Source organism: Notechis scutatus, chromosome 2 (assembly GCF_049901735.1).
Source record: "Notechis scutatus isolate UNSWTSFEM ecotype Mainland chromosome 2, rNotScu1.2, whole genome shotgun sequence".
NCBI classification, from domain to species: domain Eukaryota; kingdom Metazoa; phylum Chordata; class Lepidosauria; order Squamata; family Elapidae; genus Notechis; species Notechis scutatus.
The window spans coordinates 135,489,796-135,507,545 of NC_142010.1; the positions used below are offsets into that span (position 1 = coordinate 135,489,796).

At 38.4% G+C, this 17,750-nt stretch overlaps 1 protein-coding gene across 9 annotated transcripts in view; it reads left to right on the top strand.

Annotated features, from left to right (window-relative positions):
- Window positions 1-17,750, top strand: part of LOC113420152 (electroneutral sodium bicarbonate exchanger 1-like) — a 98,303-nt gene that overhangs the window by 16,931 nt on the left and 63,622 nt on the right. For all 9 annotated transcript variants that reach the window (XR_015747784.1, XR_015747782.1, XR_015747783.1 and 6 more), the window contains exon 2: window positions 12,815-12,896. Coding sequence is in view for 5 of the 9 variants with exons in the window: in XM_087956311.1 (XP_087812437.1) it covers window positions 12,815-12,896 (82 nt within the window). In the remaining 4 variants the exon portion in view is untranslated. The remainder of the gene's footprint in view (window positions 1-12,814; window positions 12,897-17,750) is intronic.

Below are 17,750 nucleotides of genomic sequence, written 5' to 3' on the forward strand. Positions count from 1 at the left end.
ATTGTATTCTTCTACACAGTTTTATAGAATTGTGAAATGCATTGAAACATTGAAGCTTCTATTGGTTTTTTCTAGCACTGCTGGTGCTCTTACTGTAGCACATTTCTATAGTTGAAACTGATTCAGAGCAGAATTTAGATTCCCAATGACCAGTGCCATACTTTGGCAGAATTGTGGGCCAATTATAATTTATTCATATATTTACTTGATTTGTATGCTGCTTATTATAGAAGGCTTAATTCTAATGGTAGCTTAATTTAAAGTTAAATTGACAGTTGTTGGAATATTATGTATGTTAAACCTCCGGTGTGCTTATATTTTATAAAACTAATGAAAAACCAAAGAAATAAATTCAATGTTTGTAATGAAGAGGAATGGAAATGCTAACAGCCCATTGAAATTGGAAAATCTATTTATTGCTTCACTGGATCTTTCTTCCATTAATTTGTGTGAAGATGAAAAATTTCAGCATTTTGAAACAGCTTGGTCAGTTCACAGAAAGGTTACAGTGATGAGAGGAGAGAGAGTATGTGCTGTGAAATGAACACATGAAAAATTAATCAGTATTCTCTATATATGAACTGTGTCTTATTTATTGCAGGGAGAATAGTACAAAGTCTGAAAATATGATGGCAATGCAATGCAATGCAGAGATTACAGGAAAATGCTAAATCTTCCACTGATAGCATAAGACTATAGGAAATGTGATTTTTGAAAAAGTCTCCAAAATTGGAATATTTTCCACATTTAATCATTTGAAACAAATATCTTGAATATATGAAAATTGTTTATACACTTCCCTGATAGACTTAAGGTATCTCATAACTCAATACATAAAATGCCATATTATGGGACATACCTCATGTACCAATCAACAGTAAATCAACACGAAAAGTTGGATAACTACCGGTAGTCCCAAATTATTTGACAACTTATGCCTTAGGGGTCATATGAAAAAGATCTTCTTACCAGCCTTTTTAAGGGAAAGAAACATCCTAAACTTGAGGAGCAAGTTCTTCTAGTGAGAGGACGTTGGCTGAGAAGGTCTGCTTTGGGCTTTTATACTTTTACCACAATGGCACAACATAGGAGAACAAACACATCATGACTGGATTCAGCAGTCCATCTGCATTTAAAAGACACAGGCCATTCTTTTGAAGACAACAAAGTCCACATTTTGGACAGAGAGGATCGCTGATTTGAAAGAGGAGTCAAAGAAGCTATCTATGTCAAAATTGAACAGCCTTCTCTTAACACAGAGAGAGGGATACGACATCATCTATTTCCAATCTACAACATAGTCCTTTCAACAGTTCCAAGAAGGCTCCACACCCATTTACACCACTCTGATGACTCTGATGACACAGATAAAACTCCAGGTGCCCTTAACAACTGGCTAAAAGAATGCAAATGACCAGCTGTCTGCAAGGAGTATAAATCATTCCATTCCCCACCATCCAGTCAGAGCTGAAGAAGCTTCTTAGATGAGAAGTAACACTTCTTCAAAGAAAAAACAGAAGTCTGGTTGCCTCTTGAAAAAACACCTTTGGGAAAACCATGACCTGGATGACTGAGAATCTCCATAGATATCTATCAGTAATCCAAAGAAAAAATGAAAAGGGCATTGGTCATAATTTTTTTACTAGAGGTTACACTTAACTAATAATTATTTTGTTTAAATTGTAATAACTAAATACTATCCTTTCCCCCAAAAGGAATGTATCTATGTAGTTTGGTTGACTTTCCATAAGGTATTTGGAATTAAAAATAATTACCTGTAATTTACCTGTTCCTTGTAATTAACCAAGATAGCTACTATAGTTAAACAAGAACACAAGAAGAGCTTTTGCAGTAGGGATTTATAGTGGTGATAATGTAGAAAATTATCAGGGCCTATTTATTGGGAGGGCCACTTTCAAAGTCACTGAGGGTAAACAATATTTCAATATATTCAGTCATATAAGAATAATCAGCTGAAATTACCTATTTGAGGATAACAGACTTAGAAACAGGCAAAGAAAAGGAGAATAAAAAGTCATGACAAAGCAACAAAAGCAGAAAAATATGTAAGGTTTTCTAGGTTCAATATTTTTATTCTCAAAGTCAAGAAATGGAAAAGAAAAGATGGAGAGGAAAAACAATGATCCAATAAGTGTAGAGATAATATTGGAACAAACCATATTATTCAGTCATTCATTTATTTGTTCATTCATTTCATTCAATTTATTTCATTTCAAACAAGTGATTCTGAGTAGCTAACCTTTTAAAAAAAAACCAAACCTCCAGGATACAAAACAATCAGCAGCCAAGATAAACAAAACAGTACAAATATTTAAAAAAAAACTAATGTGTACAACCTAACAGACACTGTCCTCCCACCATGGGGAATTAAGTTAATTAGAAAACATGGGAAAAGAGGTCTTTGGGAGCAGGGCTTAAGTACAATTCTTAGACTATAACAGTGGTGGTTATGGCTCTTTATTAATGCTAGAACTATCTGTATCATAGAGAAAAAGTGCAGCTTTCTTACCAAGTGGAAAATATGAGGACTCCCACTGTATTTTATACCAGTATTCACTTTCAATAAAATCATGGGCAGTATTTTCTCTCTCTAGAAATGGATACAGCGGAGTGGGATGGAAGGATAGGTATCTTGACCAATCCATTTGGAACGTTTATGTTGATGTGTTCCATGCTGTCATAGTAATGATAGTCATGTGGCCCTAGGAAAGGGAGAAAATCCAGTCAAAGCTGTATCTATTATACAACTGTTTCCCCTCCCCCACCTAGCAATCTATATTTTAAATTGTCTAAAAGACATGCTGAACAAATAAGTAAGTTCTGAAACTGGCTTCTGTTAGGGTCAACATGCACGTAGCTGGTTGGGTGTGTGGAATGGACCCCAAGTGTTTGCGTCTTGCATGAAGAGAGACCATAGCCTAGACTAGATTTGGACTCTAAATCATATTAGAAGAAAGTTAATTCTTCTTTCTTTGTGGTTTCACACCTGTGCTGAAGACAACTGATGACATCATACAGGAATTTAATTTCAAAGGTAAAACAACTGATAGAGAATGGATTAGTCATCTTTGGAGACCTTCTGTGTTAACTTTGGATATTTATTTTGATTAAAAAACACAATGCTTTCCAGGTTACATAAACCAGGCAGAATCCAATTAATCCTTTTGGCTGACCTAGAAGCTTCTGTCAGAGAACAGAGAGAAGAATAATTAATAGTTCAGTACTTTAATCAAATACCTTTTCCCAAGGTCCTTATAAGTATTCTTGCTGTTAATTTGGTCCGTGGCAAAATTGATTAATCTGTAGGATAGTTCCTACTCATAACATTCAGTTAATGTAAACTGCACTGAGATTGACCTATTTCCAACCTGTTTGGTATACAAGAGATGTGATACAACACAGTACCATCCCTCTTTATCTCAGATTCATTAATAAGTCATGTTTGTCTGTACATGACACTCTCCTCTTCTCTAAGCTTTTTGTGTATATGGAATAAACATTCCAGAGAAAATGCTAACACTAAAACATAGGTAGTTGAGTTGCAACCATAACAGAGGCTGTTGCAGGTTGTAACAGTTAATAAGCAAGGTGATGTAATCACCTGTTTAATGACTCCCACCCTACTCTCCCAAATGTGGTTGTTAAGCAACCACACAGGTCATTAAGCAGAACATGGGTTGCCTTGAAATGGAAGGCCGTAAGTCTGCCTGAGGCCACTGCCACCAATTGAGGCACCCTGTGCGATGCTCCCTGCCCCTCAGGCCTTGGGGCTGCTTTCCCACCCCATCAGATCACACCCCTCTTTTCCTACTGCCATCACCAATCACTCACTTACCTTCTATACGTCTCTGGAGCTCCCACATCCACCCACACTCTTCTTCCTATGTACTTCTATGCTATATTATACTACTACTACAGGTATACTATTACTACTGTTACTGTGCTGTATGCAGTATCATCACTAATGTGCAACAGTACTTTAACTCTTTCAGCTCCTGATCTGTCTCTAGATCCTCCCTGCCCCTTTGGGATTTCTTCTGTTGTTATTTTCTTCTTTATTAATGAGCAGCCGATAAAGCACTGGCATTTTGCTAGCATTGGTGTGGGCTTGGCTTTTCTTTTTCTTCAGGACCTTCCTCTCTGTGGAGAAAAAACAAACCCCTTTTTATTTGGCTGCTTTGCTACTACACTTCAAAAACACAAGTTTCCTCTTGTGTCCTCCTTTCTCTCTCCCATCTGCTTCAAGGGTAAGCTTTTCACATACAATTCTGCTGATGCTGGTTGGGAAGGCTCAAACAAGAGGGGAGAAAGTTAGCACAGGTGCCTGCAATTATCTCATCAGCTTGCTCTTCCATAGCCATTTCCCACTAATTCTGTTAGTTAGGCCTATGCCTTGGAGGATAAAACAAGTTTGTGGAGGTACTGCTTTTCCTTCCCCTCTGCATGGCAAGCTATATCCTTCAGCTTCTGCTCTTCAGTTCCAGGGGCTGGAAATTGTGGCCTCTCTGCTCCCAGTAGTACCAAATGATGAGGAAGGCTGGAAGTTGTTGCTCAAATGATGTGGAAGTCATAGAGGTGGGCCTAGATATTACAGGAACCTTAGGGGTCTGTTTGTGATACGTAAGCTAATATATGTATGGCATTTCTCCTTGCTTTTTGGGCTGCTCGCAAATCTTGCCAGAGGCAACCTACAGAAAAGCTGTTGCTAAGACAGAATAAGTAGTATTTGTAAATGCTGCAGAAGTAATTAGGAAATGGAAAGTCAACAGTGATTACAGTAATAAGCCTGGTTGCTAAGTTACACACCCCATAAGTTCAATTCTGTAGCAACATGTTTGATTTTCAGGATTAAAAAAATGGTGTTTTTTTCTTCAAAACCTTTGTGGGAATAGTAAATCTTTGGTCATGTAGCATTAAGAAATACAAAATTATCTGTGATATTTTCAGCACAATCCTGAACATGTAGCTTCAGGATAATTCATTTTTCAAAGAGTAAGTTTTATTAAGCACAGCCAGCGTGATTCTTGATTCTATGGCTGAGCCACAACGCTTTTTGCTTGCTCTATTACAGGAATGGAAGGGTGAACTGCCATGCTTTAGACTGCATACCCTAGGGAAACAATTTTCAAATACAAAACAAAATACCCAAACACTGAGCAGCATTAATAAGAGAGTCTATAGTCATGTATAATTAGTTTGCTAGATTTCTTAAACCAGCAGTCCCCAGCCTCTGGGCTAGTACTGGTCTGTGGCCTATTAGGAACCAGGCTGGGCAAGCAAGCAAAGCTTCATCTGTGCATGTGCGGGATCTACCATGTTTCTCATATAATAAGGCCGGGTCTTATTTTTTTTTGAGCCCCGAAAAAATGGCTAGGCTGTCTTTTCGGGGGTGACTTAATTCCCCCCCCCTTGCATCTTTAGGTGGGCGGGTAGCGACGGCTTGGATGTTGACCTCGGCGTTGGTGGGGCACTTCGTATCGGGGTCAACACAGGCAGCACCATATCCGGCTGTGCAACAAAAGTACTTCCTAATGGCAAGCCCCCCCACCATCCCCCCCATTTCGCATGTTTTAATATAGGCCTTAATTTGGGGAGGGGCTTAATTTCATTTCATGCCTATAAAACATGCTGGGACTTCCTATTGGGGGAGGCCGTATTGTTGGAGAAACAGGGTAGGTAGTACGCAAAACCATCCCCCTCCCTTGACTTCCATGAAACCAGCACCTGGTGCCAGAAAAGGTTGGGGACCATTGTCTTAACACACTTTATGGGCAAGAGCTTTTAAAAATATAAATTGTCCTACATAGTATGAAATTACATGGGCATGGAATAGTGATTATGGTGCTGGACTGGTTCAAGCCCTCCCATAGCCATGAAAACTGACTGGGTGAGTTTGGCCCAGTTAGTTTAAGTCCAATCTACCAAGCGGGGGTGTTGTTTCATTGAAAAATGGAAGGGATTCTCTGTATTGTTTGAGCTCCTGAACAAAAGGCAGCATAGAAATCTGAAGTTTTTCAGGAGGAAATCTGTGGCCTGCAACTCCAGCTGAATAATACTGTAGCTCCAGCAACCTCAGTCATTATGGCCAATAGTGATAGTGGGAGCAGCCATCTTTGAATGGCTTTGTACTGCTTCCAAACTTGCTTCCAGACTAGATGTTTCTACCGTGTTTCTCACAAAATAAGGCCGGGCCTTATTTTTTTTTTGAGCCCCGAAAAAAATGGCTAGGATGTTTTTTCGGGGGTGAATTAATTTCTCCCGCCCTCTGCGCACCAGCGCCGTCTCCAACAACAGCACCTGAGTCGCTCCCGCTTTCCCCCCATCCTCGTAACAACAGGAAAAAAAAGATTTTGAGGTACTTGGGAGCGCCGTGCGCTGTGTTTTGGTCTAATCCCGAGCGGCTGGGTGGGCGTGAGAAGAGCCGAGCGAGCGTCTCTGCTGCTGCTACCCTTGGTGCTCCAGCCTCGGGCTCTCTGCAAGTTTGCAAAAGTCCCGGTGCGCAGCCCATTCCTGCATTCCAAGCGCCCAGGCCGAGCTGCAGCTGTCCCTCTCTCGCCAGCGCCGTCTCCAACAACAGTGACAACAGCGGCAGGAACCGTGGAAGTTACGGAGGCGGCTCCCCCACCTGAGAAGCGGCTGAAACACTTCCACAGTTCCCGCCGCTGCTGCTGTTGTTGTTGGAGACGGCGCTGGTGAGAAAGGGACAGCTGCAGCTCGGCCTGGGCGCTTGGAATGCGGGAACGGGCTGCGCACTGGGACTTTTGCAAACTTGCAGAGCCCGAGACTGGAGCACCAAGGGTAGCAGCAGCAGAGACGCTCGCTCGGCTCTTGTCACGCCCACCCAGCCGCTTGGGATTAAACCAAAACGCAGCGGGCGGCGCTCCCAGATACCTCAAAATGTTTTTTTTCCCCTGTTGTCACGGGGACGGGGGAAAAGCGGGAGTGACTCAGACACTGTTGTTGGAGACAGCGCTGGCGAGAGGGGCTCCAGCACTGGTGGGAACCCTGGAAGCTATGGAGGCCTGAGAAGCGTCTGAAATGCTGCCGGACACCCACGCCGCCGCCGCCCGCCTGCTGACCCGGGTAAGGGAGGGGTAAAGGAGCCCTCCATGCTCCACCATGATTGGCTGTTAGGAGTGGCTGATGGTGAGGCGTAGCTGCCCGCGGGTACTCCTAATGGCAAGTTCCCCCCGCCTTCCCCCCCCCAATTTCACATGTTTTAAACTAGGCCTAAATTTGGGGGGGAGGGGCTTAATTTCATTTTATGTCTAGAAAACATGCTGGGTCTTCCTATTGGGGGGGGGTCGTATTGTTGGAGAAACATGGTATAACAAAATGTAGAGCACACTGAGAAAACAATAGGAGATAAATGATATATTCTGTGTCTGCACTGTTCAGAAAAAAACCCTAATTATTTCTCACTTCAGTAAGATTTATAAATAGACTTTGGAGTTCTGCTTGGGGGGAAAATGTTTCCTTAGAGTACCACAATGCAGCAAGAGTCCATTCTCTCTCTGAAACGTTCTGTTCAAGTTCTTGGAACACGTAGAAGGAATTCACCTTAATTCTGTTAATGTTTGTTGTTGTGTGTATACTTGAAAAATTAGCTGCTCAGCGTTGCCTTCAACCACAAGATGGATGGCAAAAAAATGTGAACACCATCAAACATCAACATCTCCCTGTCCCCGGGAAGGACTCGGTAGGTGGGCAAAGATGCTACATCCAGTCTGAACATCTAGCTGACTATGTAATGAACAACAATAATAACTCCTAATCCACACTGAGAATTCTGTCAGTTAATTCCTGATTAGAAGCTGTTGTATTTGGAATACTAAAGATGGATTTAGCATCCAGGAATATTGCCTTAAATAATTTATCACTATGGTGTTTCTGGTATTAATAATTCCTTCAGACTGATACTTGCATGAATTGTGCAGTGTTGAATGGCAGATGTGATCCCAATGATGTATTTCTAATTCTTTTTCTTTTTAACATGTTTAAAATTTTGGATTTGACAGGTTTCTTACAGCTCCAGAATAAGGTTTCTTGATCTTAGTTGCTCTTAGATTTGGTTGTAATAAGCAGTGTAAACCTGGTACCTGTACATGTTACATTAACAAGTTATTTAAACAGATAACTATTTAAGTGTCACTCATGATTTGAGGGATTTTCAATCCAAGAGGAAATGAATAAGGAAGTAGGCTCATAAAAACAAGCACATTTATTCTTGGAGAAAAAAACCCCCTAGATTTATCACTTCATTCTTTACCTTCTATCTGTTTTGTTTCTGAATTACCGTATATGTTAGATTTATAATCTGCCTTTCCTTTGATAACTTAAAGTGAAATATCTGGGGGTCTCTCTTCATTTTATTGCAATATCATGGTTGAGGGTAGACTCAAACCTGGATCTCTCATCACAATTAGATCTCTCTCCAATGATGCATCAGTTTTTTTCTCCATCCTTTTATTTTAGTTCTTGCTGACTTCTGCTTGTTTTTTCAATTCCATTTCTCTTCTTACTTCACTACTTTCTTCTTAACCTTTTTACATAATGTATACAGTTAGTTCTCATTTAGTCACAATTTTGTATTTGCAAACTGCTTACTTGCTAAAAATGTATTTATATTTCCTACATCGATACTCATGAGCCTTTTAATCATTCACAGACATGCACAGAGCAGCCAAAAAATGAATTAACCTGACAGACAGATTCCCAACTCAGGCTGAACTGTGCTCTCAAGGAAGAGGGAGTTCAGCTGATCTCCAAAGGACCTGAAGGCAGGACAAGGAGTAATGGGTTAAACAATATTAAAGAGATCTCTAAGCTATTAAGAATTAACAGTCAGTGGAACAGCTTGCCTCCAGAAATTGTGGGTGTTTCATCATTGGAGGTTTTCAAGAAGAGAATTTGTCTGGAATGGTTTAGGGTCTCTTGCTTGAGCAAAGGGTTAGACTAGTAGACCTCCAAGGTCCCTCCCAATTGTTATTCTACATTCTAAATTCTGTAAGGCAATGCTCTGCTGCCTTATTTCAGCTTTCATTCTGTAAACAACTATCCTCTATTTCCCCTAGGAGCAATGGTTCAGTATTCGCTAATTCAGTATTTGCAACAAATTTAATAGCACATAATTATCACAAATAATGAGAATCAACTCTCTCTCTGTGTGTGCAATATTTGTATCGTCTAAAAACATTTAAAAGTGAATCCAGTTACTGCTAGTATGTCTTTGAAAAGATGAAGGGATAGCTCCATGATATTCTTTTATTAGTCTCACAGGGAATCTTTAGTGTGGAAGCATCATAAGCATTTTATAGGTATTTTGGTGTCTTGGTAACTGCCTGGACAAGTCCCTGCAGTTTTCTAGGCAACATATTCAGAAGCGTTTGTCATTTCTGTACATGTTTCCTAGGGGAGAGACAGAATAACTGGTCCAAAGTCACCCAGTTGGCTTTGTGCCTAAAATGGAACTAGAATTCACAATTTCCTTGTTTGTAGCTTAGTGCCTTAATCACTACACCAAAGTGGCTCTTGCAAATCCAAGTAGATTTCTATCATTTTGTTTTGCAATCCTAGTGCAACTTATAAAAATGGGAAGTAGAGTATCAGGTAAGAAAAATATTATTTAAAAAATACACAAGGTATCCATTTGTATAGCATACTGATATGACAATTTATCTGTTTACATATAAAATTGAAAACAATTTCTATGTTTCAAAAAATAATACTGAGCAAAGGGACAGTGTCATTGAAATGTGATGATAGGCTTGTGTCCTAGATTCCTGTTTAAGGAATTTTTCCCCCTTCAGATTATTCTTGGACCAAACTATCTTCCACGCAGAGGACAGCTTCAGATCTCAGATCTCCTCTCCGCTCCCCTCCCCCAACTCCAGGAACAAAATTCTTCTTTATAAATTAATAGTCATGGCCACCTGAGTAAGAATTAATTAAAAAAGTATTACTTACAAATGAAAATTATAAAACAAAATATAATTTTCATTAATATGAGATGAGCAGAGAGAGTAGCAATTTAAACATTGTAAGTTGCCAGTGGCATTAAAAATATTTCCAAACTAATATGTGTTTTAGAAACTGACTTAATGGCTATAGGTAAATTAAAATAAATGAAATGTCTAATGCCTAGAAGGAAAATAGTATCAGATAAAATGGTTCTGCAGCTAATTATTCATGCATAATGCTACCCTGTCTACTTATTATTGCTACTTGTCTGAGCTATAGGGAAAGGACCTACTGGAACATTGGCTTGAGTAAACAAGCAGGTAACAATGAAGGCAAGGCAGGAACATTGATTAATTGGATGATAGGAAAAATGGAAAATATTAGAGTTATGAACTATGAAATAAGGGCAAACTAGAAGTGCAACCTCATAGCTATGCTGGTCTCTAAGAAGGATGATTATCAAAAGAAAATAATGGATGCTGTAAATTAATTTACTTTTAAAGCTGTCCTTTTTGAGTCAAGCCTTTATGTTGCTTTTGTTGAGTGGGGAGGAGGCATTGCATCAAACCAGATCTGTAATAAGACAGGATTTCAGATTCAGGATATTTGAAGTTGTGGTTAAAATAAATCATGGTGCTTTTGGCCTAAACCTAAAGCAGCACTTGCTGCTTAAAAGATGGTTTGCAGGAGCATTTAAACCCAATCAGATTAAACAAATCCTAAATCCTGATTTTGCATTATTGCTCAGATCATCTCCAGTGTTGATGGAGGAACTACAGGTATTTAGAGGGGAACATTAAAAAAAAGCTCTATACATTTAAACTTGGCTGATAACCATTCAGTTGCTGATATGAAACTGAAATTTAAGAACCCAACTGAGGTTCTATTTATGGAATAATCTGGATAGAGACAGAATTGCATTTTGTTGTTTTATATTGGAATTTGGCTTCATCTTGTTATGGCCCATTGATGAGAAAATGTTTTGGTTTTCCTTGAGGAATATCTGCTTTCAGCAGAGCTATATGAGATTGACATGCATAATTTATGTCTCTAGGTTGAGGAAAGAAATAAAAAGAGGCTGCATGACTGCTTTTATTGAGTGGTTTTTCTTTCCCTTTGAAGGACTATTAAAATTTTAATAAATACAATCAGGCAAAAGTAACAGTGGGTTACTACTTTAAACCAAGAGAATCATTTGTGTGTTGTCATTTCCCATTTGTTTGCCAGGAAAAAATAGGATTCCTCATTGCTAAACTAAGTCTCATGGATTTTTTTAAAAAGTTTGGCAATGAAAATTCCTGCATGTATTTTCAGAATCTCAGCTTTCATGGTATTTCAGTCAGTTGTGCCTTGATGAAATAGCAGAAACAACATTTAAACAAGTGACTGGAGCTTCCTACAGGTTCTCAGGATCTGATAGAAAACAGTGCAAAATACCACTTTAGACTTTTTCCTCTAAAAGACCACCATCTAAGTGCATTCCTCAGCAAGGTTATGTAAGGTTAACAATGGCTCCCCCATATTTTCTTCTCTGTTTTTACAGATAAGCAGAAAATACTACCTAAGTGGTATACTGGGGGTATTTTTCCCCTTTTACTAAATAGGGATCTAAACATTTCTCTAAATATAGATGTTTGAAAAATATAGATGCAAACTGCAAGATCTGAGCCAGTTTGGTCTAGTGATTAAGGCACCAGACTAGAAACCAGGAGACTGTGAGTTCTTGTCCCAATTTAGGCATGAAAGCCAGCTGGGCCAGCCGCTCACTTTCAGACCACGTCACCTCATAGTGCGTTGTTTTGAGGAAAATAGGAGGAGGGAAAATGTATTTGGTATGTTCACTACCGAGTTATTTATAAAAATAATAAAGGTGAAGACAAACAAATATATTTCTAGCTTTGTTATGGGTATTCTTTTATGTTTTTAAATACTTTTAACCAGATGTATGGGATTGCTTAAAGATATTGGCTAACAGTTACTCTTTGTCAATCAAGCTGACAGTTGGTTTTCTTTCTGGCTGGTAAAACTTCTTCTCTTCTGCCATTTTCAATCCCTACAAAATATACTGTAGACTTTCTCCCACAATCCAGCCAGCTCTTTGTCTTCATCACCATCTTCCAATTCATGCCATCTTTGTTTCAAATATTTTTTGCCATCCCAGAAACAAAATAAAGGGGGGGAAAGTCGTGATATGTCACGTGATGATACCATGACGATGCAAGTTTTACGTTATTAATTGGATTCTCAACAATATAAACAATATAAAACAATATAAAACAATGAAAGAAAAATTTGTAATAGAAGTTAGGCTGTAAGAAATATCTTGCACAATTCATGTCTTCATAAAGAATTGTCAAAACATGCTGTCCAGTCTCTCTGTTGTACAAGATTCTGAAGTCTATCCATGCCAGAGTAAGTCCATTATACTGTGAGGTACAATAGCCTAGCTACATAAAGGAGTATTTAACAGCAGACAAAGTGCTCTCACTCTCTCTCTTTCTCTCTTTCTTTCTTTCTTTCTTTCTTTCTTTCTTTCTTTCTTTCTTTCTCTCCCCCATTCCCCCTCCCTCCCTCAGTATGTGTGTGTTTGGGGCAGTGGTGGGATTCAATTTTTTTTACTACCGGTTCTGTGGGTGTGGCTTAGTGGGTGTGGCAGGGGAAGGATACTTTAAAAACTCCAGGCAGAGGTGGTATTTGCCGGTTGTCCGAACTACTCAAAATTTCTGCTACCGGTTCTCCAGAACTGGTCAGAACCTGCTGAATACCACCTCTGGTTTGTGGGGAATCCATAGTGATACATTTATGTGATATACCATGTTTATCTTTCCAATAGAGGCCCGAGGATGAGGCGGTTGTTGATTTGGGAGGCACCAGCAATGTTGTTAACATTCATTATGAACCAGAGGAGTTGGAAGGTAAAACAATTATTTTCTAGTGTTTTTATCTCTTCCTCTATTTTTCTGTTACATCGTGAAGAATTATTAAATATTTGAGAATGAAACTAAATGTGTTTTCAAGTTGAAACTATCTGCATATAATGAAAAGTATTTGACGTATCACACAACCAAAAACATTCTATATTTGTTTAAAATAAAGAAAACCCATCAAAATTATTACCAAAATCTACTTTTGGAATGTTGGTTTGTTTCATTTTTAAAATGGTAAGTCCTTATTTATGTCATGCAGCACAGTTATAAGGGCCTTGAGGCAAGAAGAAATTCATGGTAGATGTTTTTTTTTTCATACCAAAAAAAACCATTATCTGCCAAACATTGTATCTGCATATTATAAAAATATATAATAGCTGCTGAGGTCATTCATTGGAGAACAGGATCGGTTCTCATCAATATGTTGATGATTCAGCTGTGTATGTGGATCCCTAGTCAATTGAGTGATGTTGTTAAGATCCACCACCCAATGGCTGGGTGGTGGTCCCAGTTGGGGAGAAACAAACTGAGACTCAATCCGAGCAGGATTGACTGGCTTTGTGTACTAACTAGACAACTCAGATGGGGCTTTTTATCTCTAGTTCAGAATGGGGTTCACTCTCCCAGATGCAACAGATACTCAAGTTTGGGAGACTTCCAGGATCCTCTTAAAGAGTAGATTACATCTGTAGCCACCAAGGCCTTTGTACAGATTCCTAATTGCACCTGTACGTGGATAGGGAGGGCCCTTCTCATGGTCACTCTTGCCTTGGTTACCTCAGGTATAGAATACCGTTCTTTGCTTTATATGGATTGCCCTTGAAATCTACTCAGAAGCTGCAAGTGGTAATATCAGCAATTTCTAGTATGATCCAAAACTGGAGTTAATATGTAGTTTATTCAAAACTTTATTGGGGAAAACTGCATTTTTAAGTATATAGCAGCTACTGTTCTATTAATAGCATACAGCAGCAGAAGTTTGTTTTCTGGTGATTTAGGAAAAATGCACAGAAAGTATGCAGTGGAAGAGTCACTGAAACAAATCAGACTTAAACTGAGTCATACTGTTGAATCAAATAGATAACTGAATCAATACAATAGAAGAGAGTCTTCTGACTCTATACATTTTATAAAGGTCAGTGAAGTGGACTGAATGCCACTAAAAGCATACAAAGAAAAGTTGGGGGCAGATAGAAATACATCAATTTTAAAGATGTTCTCTAACTCACACGTTGCTGTTTTTAGTCTGTAGCTCAGGGGTGTCAAATTTGTGTTGTCATGGCGTCGTCACGTGACATATCGCAACTTCCCCCCCTTCACTTAGCTGGGCATTGGTGTGGCCAACATGTGATGCATCTGGTCTGCGGGCCGCGAGTAGCTGTTACTTTTGAAATCTGTAGATGAGATTCTTGCATACCAGTGATGATTTGATCAGAAGGCTGGTTATATTCCCTCCTATGGGGGTTGAATCTGATTGAGAAAAATACCTCTATTTAATAAAACATTCTTGTTACAGGATTCAGAGTGGTAGCATGGTAGACTTACTAATTTCAGTACCTTCCATAAGAACATGCTTGTCAGTGTTTTAATTTAAATTTGTAACTTATAATTAAGATAATGACTTATGTATATTGCTCGCTTCAAGTCTTTATCACATCCTCAAAAGCAAGCAGGTTGTCAATTCCAGTAAATAATTCCTTTTTTGCCAAAAGAAGCATCACTCTTGAGAGTCAGTACAAAGGAGAAATAAATAGTTAATTCTGTAGCGTATACTTTATTCTCTTTACACTTGTTGTGGATCCTGCCTGGCATAATGTGTTTAAATTAGTAATAAAGAGCAGAGCCACAAAATGTCACAAAACCTTTCCTCTCTTGTGAATTCAGGCATGTCTTTTCATTGCTAGGGTTCAGGCAGTGGGATAATAATGAAGGAAAGAGAACCCAAATCCATGAACTGAGTGAACTTTCTTCATCCCTAAAAATGTACAGCATAAATTCTGTGAGATAGGTTTTACAAAGTCAGAAGGGTATATGGCTTCCAAGTAGATTTGCATACACTGCTTTTTTTATGTTGCTAGAAAGTTAAACTCCGGATGGATGAGATATGGAATTGTACTGGAACAAACTAACAGCTTGGTAGAACAAAAGACAGCAAAAATGAACAATCTGTATATTGTCTTGGAGCCACCTTGTCCCAGACTACTATACATGAAAGGAAGCCCTACTATAGGTAGTCCTCAACGTATGACCACAATTGAACCCAAAATTTCTGTTGCTAAGCTAGGCAGTTATTAAGTGAGTTCTGCCCCATTTTACAACCCCCCTTTTTTTTGCTAACTGCAAAAAAAATCTGGTTACTGATTTACAGATTTATTTGTTTTGTATGGCAGCCCATCGCAAGCAAGCGAGTTTGGGTGGTAAAAAGTCAATTCAAACTAAATTGCAATCACAATTCAAACTAGAAGATTAGATCTATATAGCAGTTGAGAAAAATAACAATAGTTGAAAATTATAATTCAAAGATGCTAACATAACCAGAAAACAGAGCTCTACATTTTTTTTGCTAGCTACCTCAAACGGCAAAAACAAGGGAATTGTCAAATATCCAAGAGCTTATTATGTGTTAAACAGTTAAAACAACTGTGTTTCACTTGGTGATTTACAATGCAGGTGAAAATAGATCTCTAAACAGAGTTGTTCAGAAACTTGTGGTCTCCTTTGCTGCTTATGAATGCTGATCCTAATCTATGCAGATAACTGAATTTTTTAATCAGTATGCACCAAGCATAGCTTCCATTGTCTTTTCTTCCAGACCAATTCTCCTGAGTGTGTAGGCCTTTTTACAAGAAATTTTCTTTCCCCTTGAGCAGTGGACATTCAATTACAAAAGAGACTCCTGCTCTCTCATTTCCTATATTAGTATGATTCCCCCTGTGCCTGCTACATGTTTATATCATTAACATCAGGGAATTCTCAGCAGGAGCAAACATGAAACTCTTGGTAGCATAACCATCCTGGCTAAACTCATGCCTGAGCAGAGATTCTTAGAGATAGAGAGAGAATGCTTACATACAATTTTTCTGTCAATGGAGAATATCAGGTGGTATGAACAAAATATAGAGAAAGGCAAATGAGAAAAAGATGCAACAAACAGATTATGTTCTCAGATGAGCAGTTCCTGGCAATAGTTATCTAAAAATGGATTTGTGCTACATGGGTACTATAATTCATAGAATTTATTAAAGTACTGCCCACATGATAATTCTTGGATATCACTCTTTTAGAGCTAGTTTTGATTGCAAGGCTTTGGCTGGCTCTTTCAGATTCAGAAATCAACAAGCTTGATATACTGACTTAGTTATTCCCTTCTACCATTTATCCTCTCACTGCCAATCATTGGAAGTCTTTTCAGGTAATTGTGGTGCTATCCAGTCCAGTTAGAGATCATACAGAAACTTTGGTAGCTTTCTGTGTGACTTATTGGCAAGACGCTTTGAAGACAAACTAGGTCAGCTATGGTAAAATCAGCCACAGTTTCAGCAGTTTAGGTCTGTATGAATTAATACATGATCATATTGGTCTATGTGATTTCTATGCATTTCAATAGAGGTCAAATTAATAGCTTGGAGCACTTGTAACTCATCTTTGACATTAGGGGCCTAAGTGTTTTCCTTTTTTCTTTTAATATATGAAATACCTTCCATTAGCTCAGGCTCTACTCTCCCTTGGAAACGTTTTGTTTAGATTACTGTAATGCACTATACCTGGGGCTGCTCTTGATGATGATTAAGAAATGTCAATTGTACTACAAAATACTGCAGCAAGATTTGAACTGTGAAGCAAATTCATCATACCAGGACATCTATAGAAAGCCTGTTTTCTGGATGGTGAGACGTGACAAGTAGCTGAGGACCAGTGTTTTCAGTCTTCACCATTTTTATTGCTTTTGTTGTCTCTTGCAAAATCATTTTTATTTACCAGGCTTTTAAGAATAAGATTATGTTATTATGGGTTTTAATTGCTTTGGCACTAATTTTACAGTTTTAACATATATATTTATCACTTATTTTATCCTTTTAAAATTCTTTTTTTTGGTAATTTTTAGGTGTAAATTACGGGTTTCTTTTAAAGGAAAGCAAGCAAGCAAACAAACAAATCAATAAAGGCATACTTGTTCTCTTAATGTAATTAGCAAACTTCATTGTTGTTCATTCTGAATCAAGGCTGCTTCTGACTGCATCCCCCCACCCCACCCCAAATTAGAAGTTAAAATCACATTCTGTTAATGCTTTGGTTCCTCAGTTCATTCTAGAGGGAACATCCTCCACCTCATATTTAGATGATACATTTTGCTTTAAGGAAATCATGCCTAAGTATTTCATTAGCTGTACTACTTAAGAAGGACCAGAAATTATGAGCAGCTGTTGTGTTGTAACAAGTCTTATGAATGACAGTGGTATATAGTGGTACCTATAAGAACTGGCGTAGTTTGTCTGGAGTGTAATGACAGCTTAAAATATACATAGTCCTTGTTTTATGAATGTCTTGTTTAGTGACTATTTGCAGTTATGACAGTGATAAAAAAATTTTAACAACTAATTCTTGCATTTTATTTTATTTATTTATTTAAAGAAGTTATATAGCTTCCCATCTTCTAACCAATTCTGGGCAGGTCCCAAGGATTCCTGTGTCTGTAGAGCAAAGGAAAGCAAATTCATGAGCTTGCTTCACTTAAAAACTGCTTCACTTAACAGCTCAGCTACCAATCCCAATTGTGGTTGCTAAATGACAATTTATGTATATGTAGACCTTGAGTTACAACAGTTCATTTAGTGACCATTC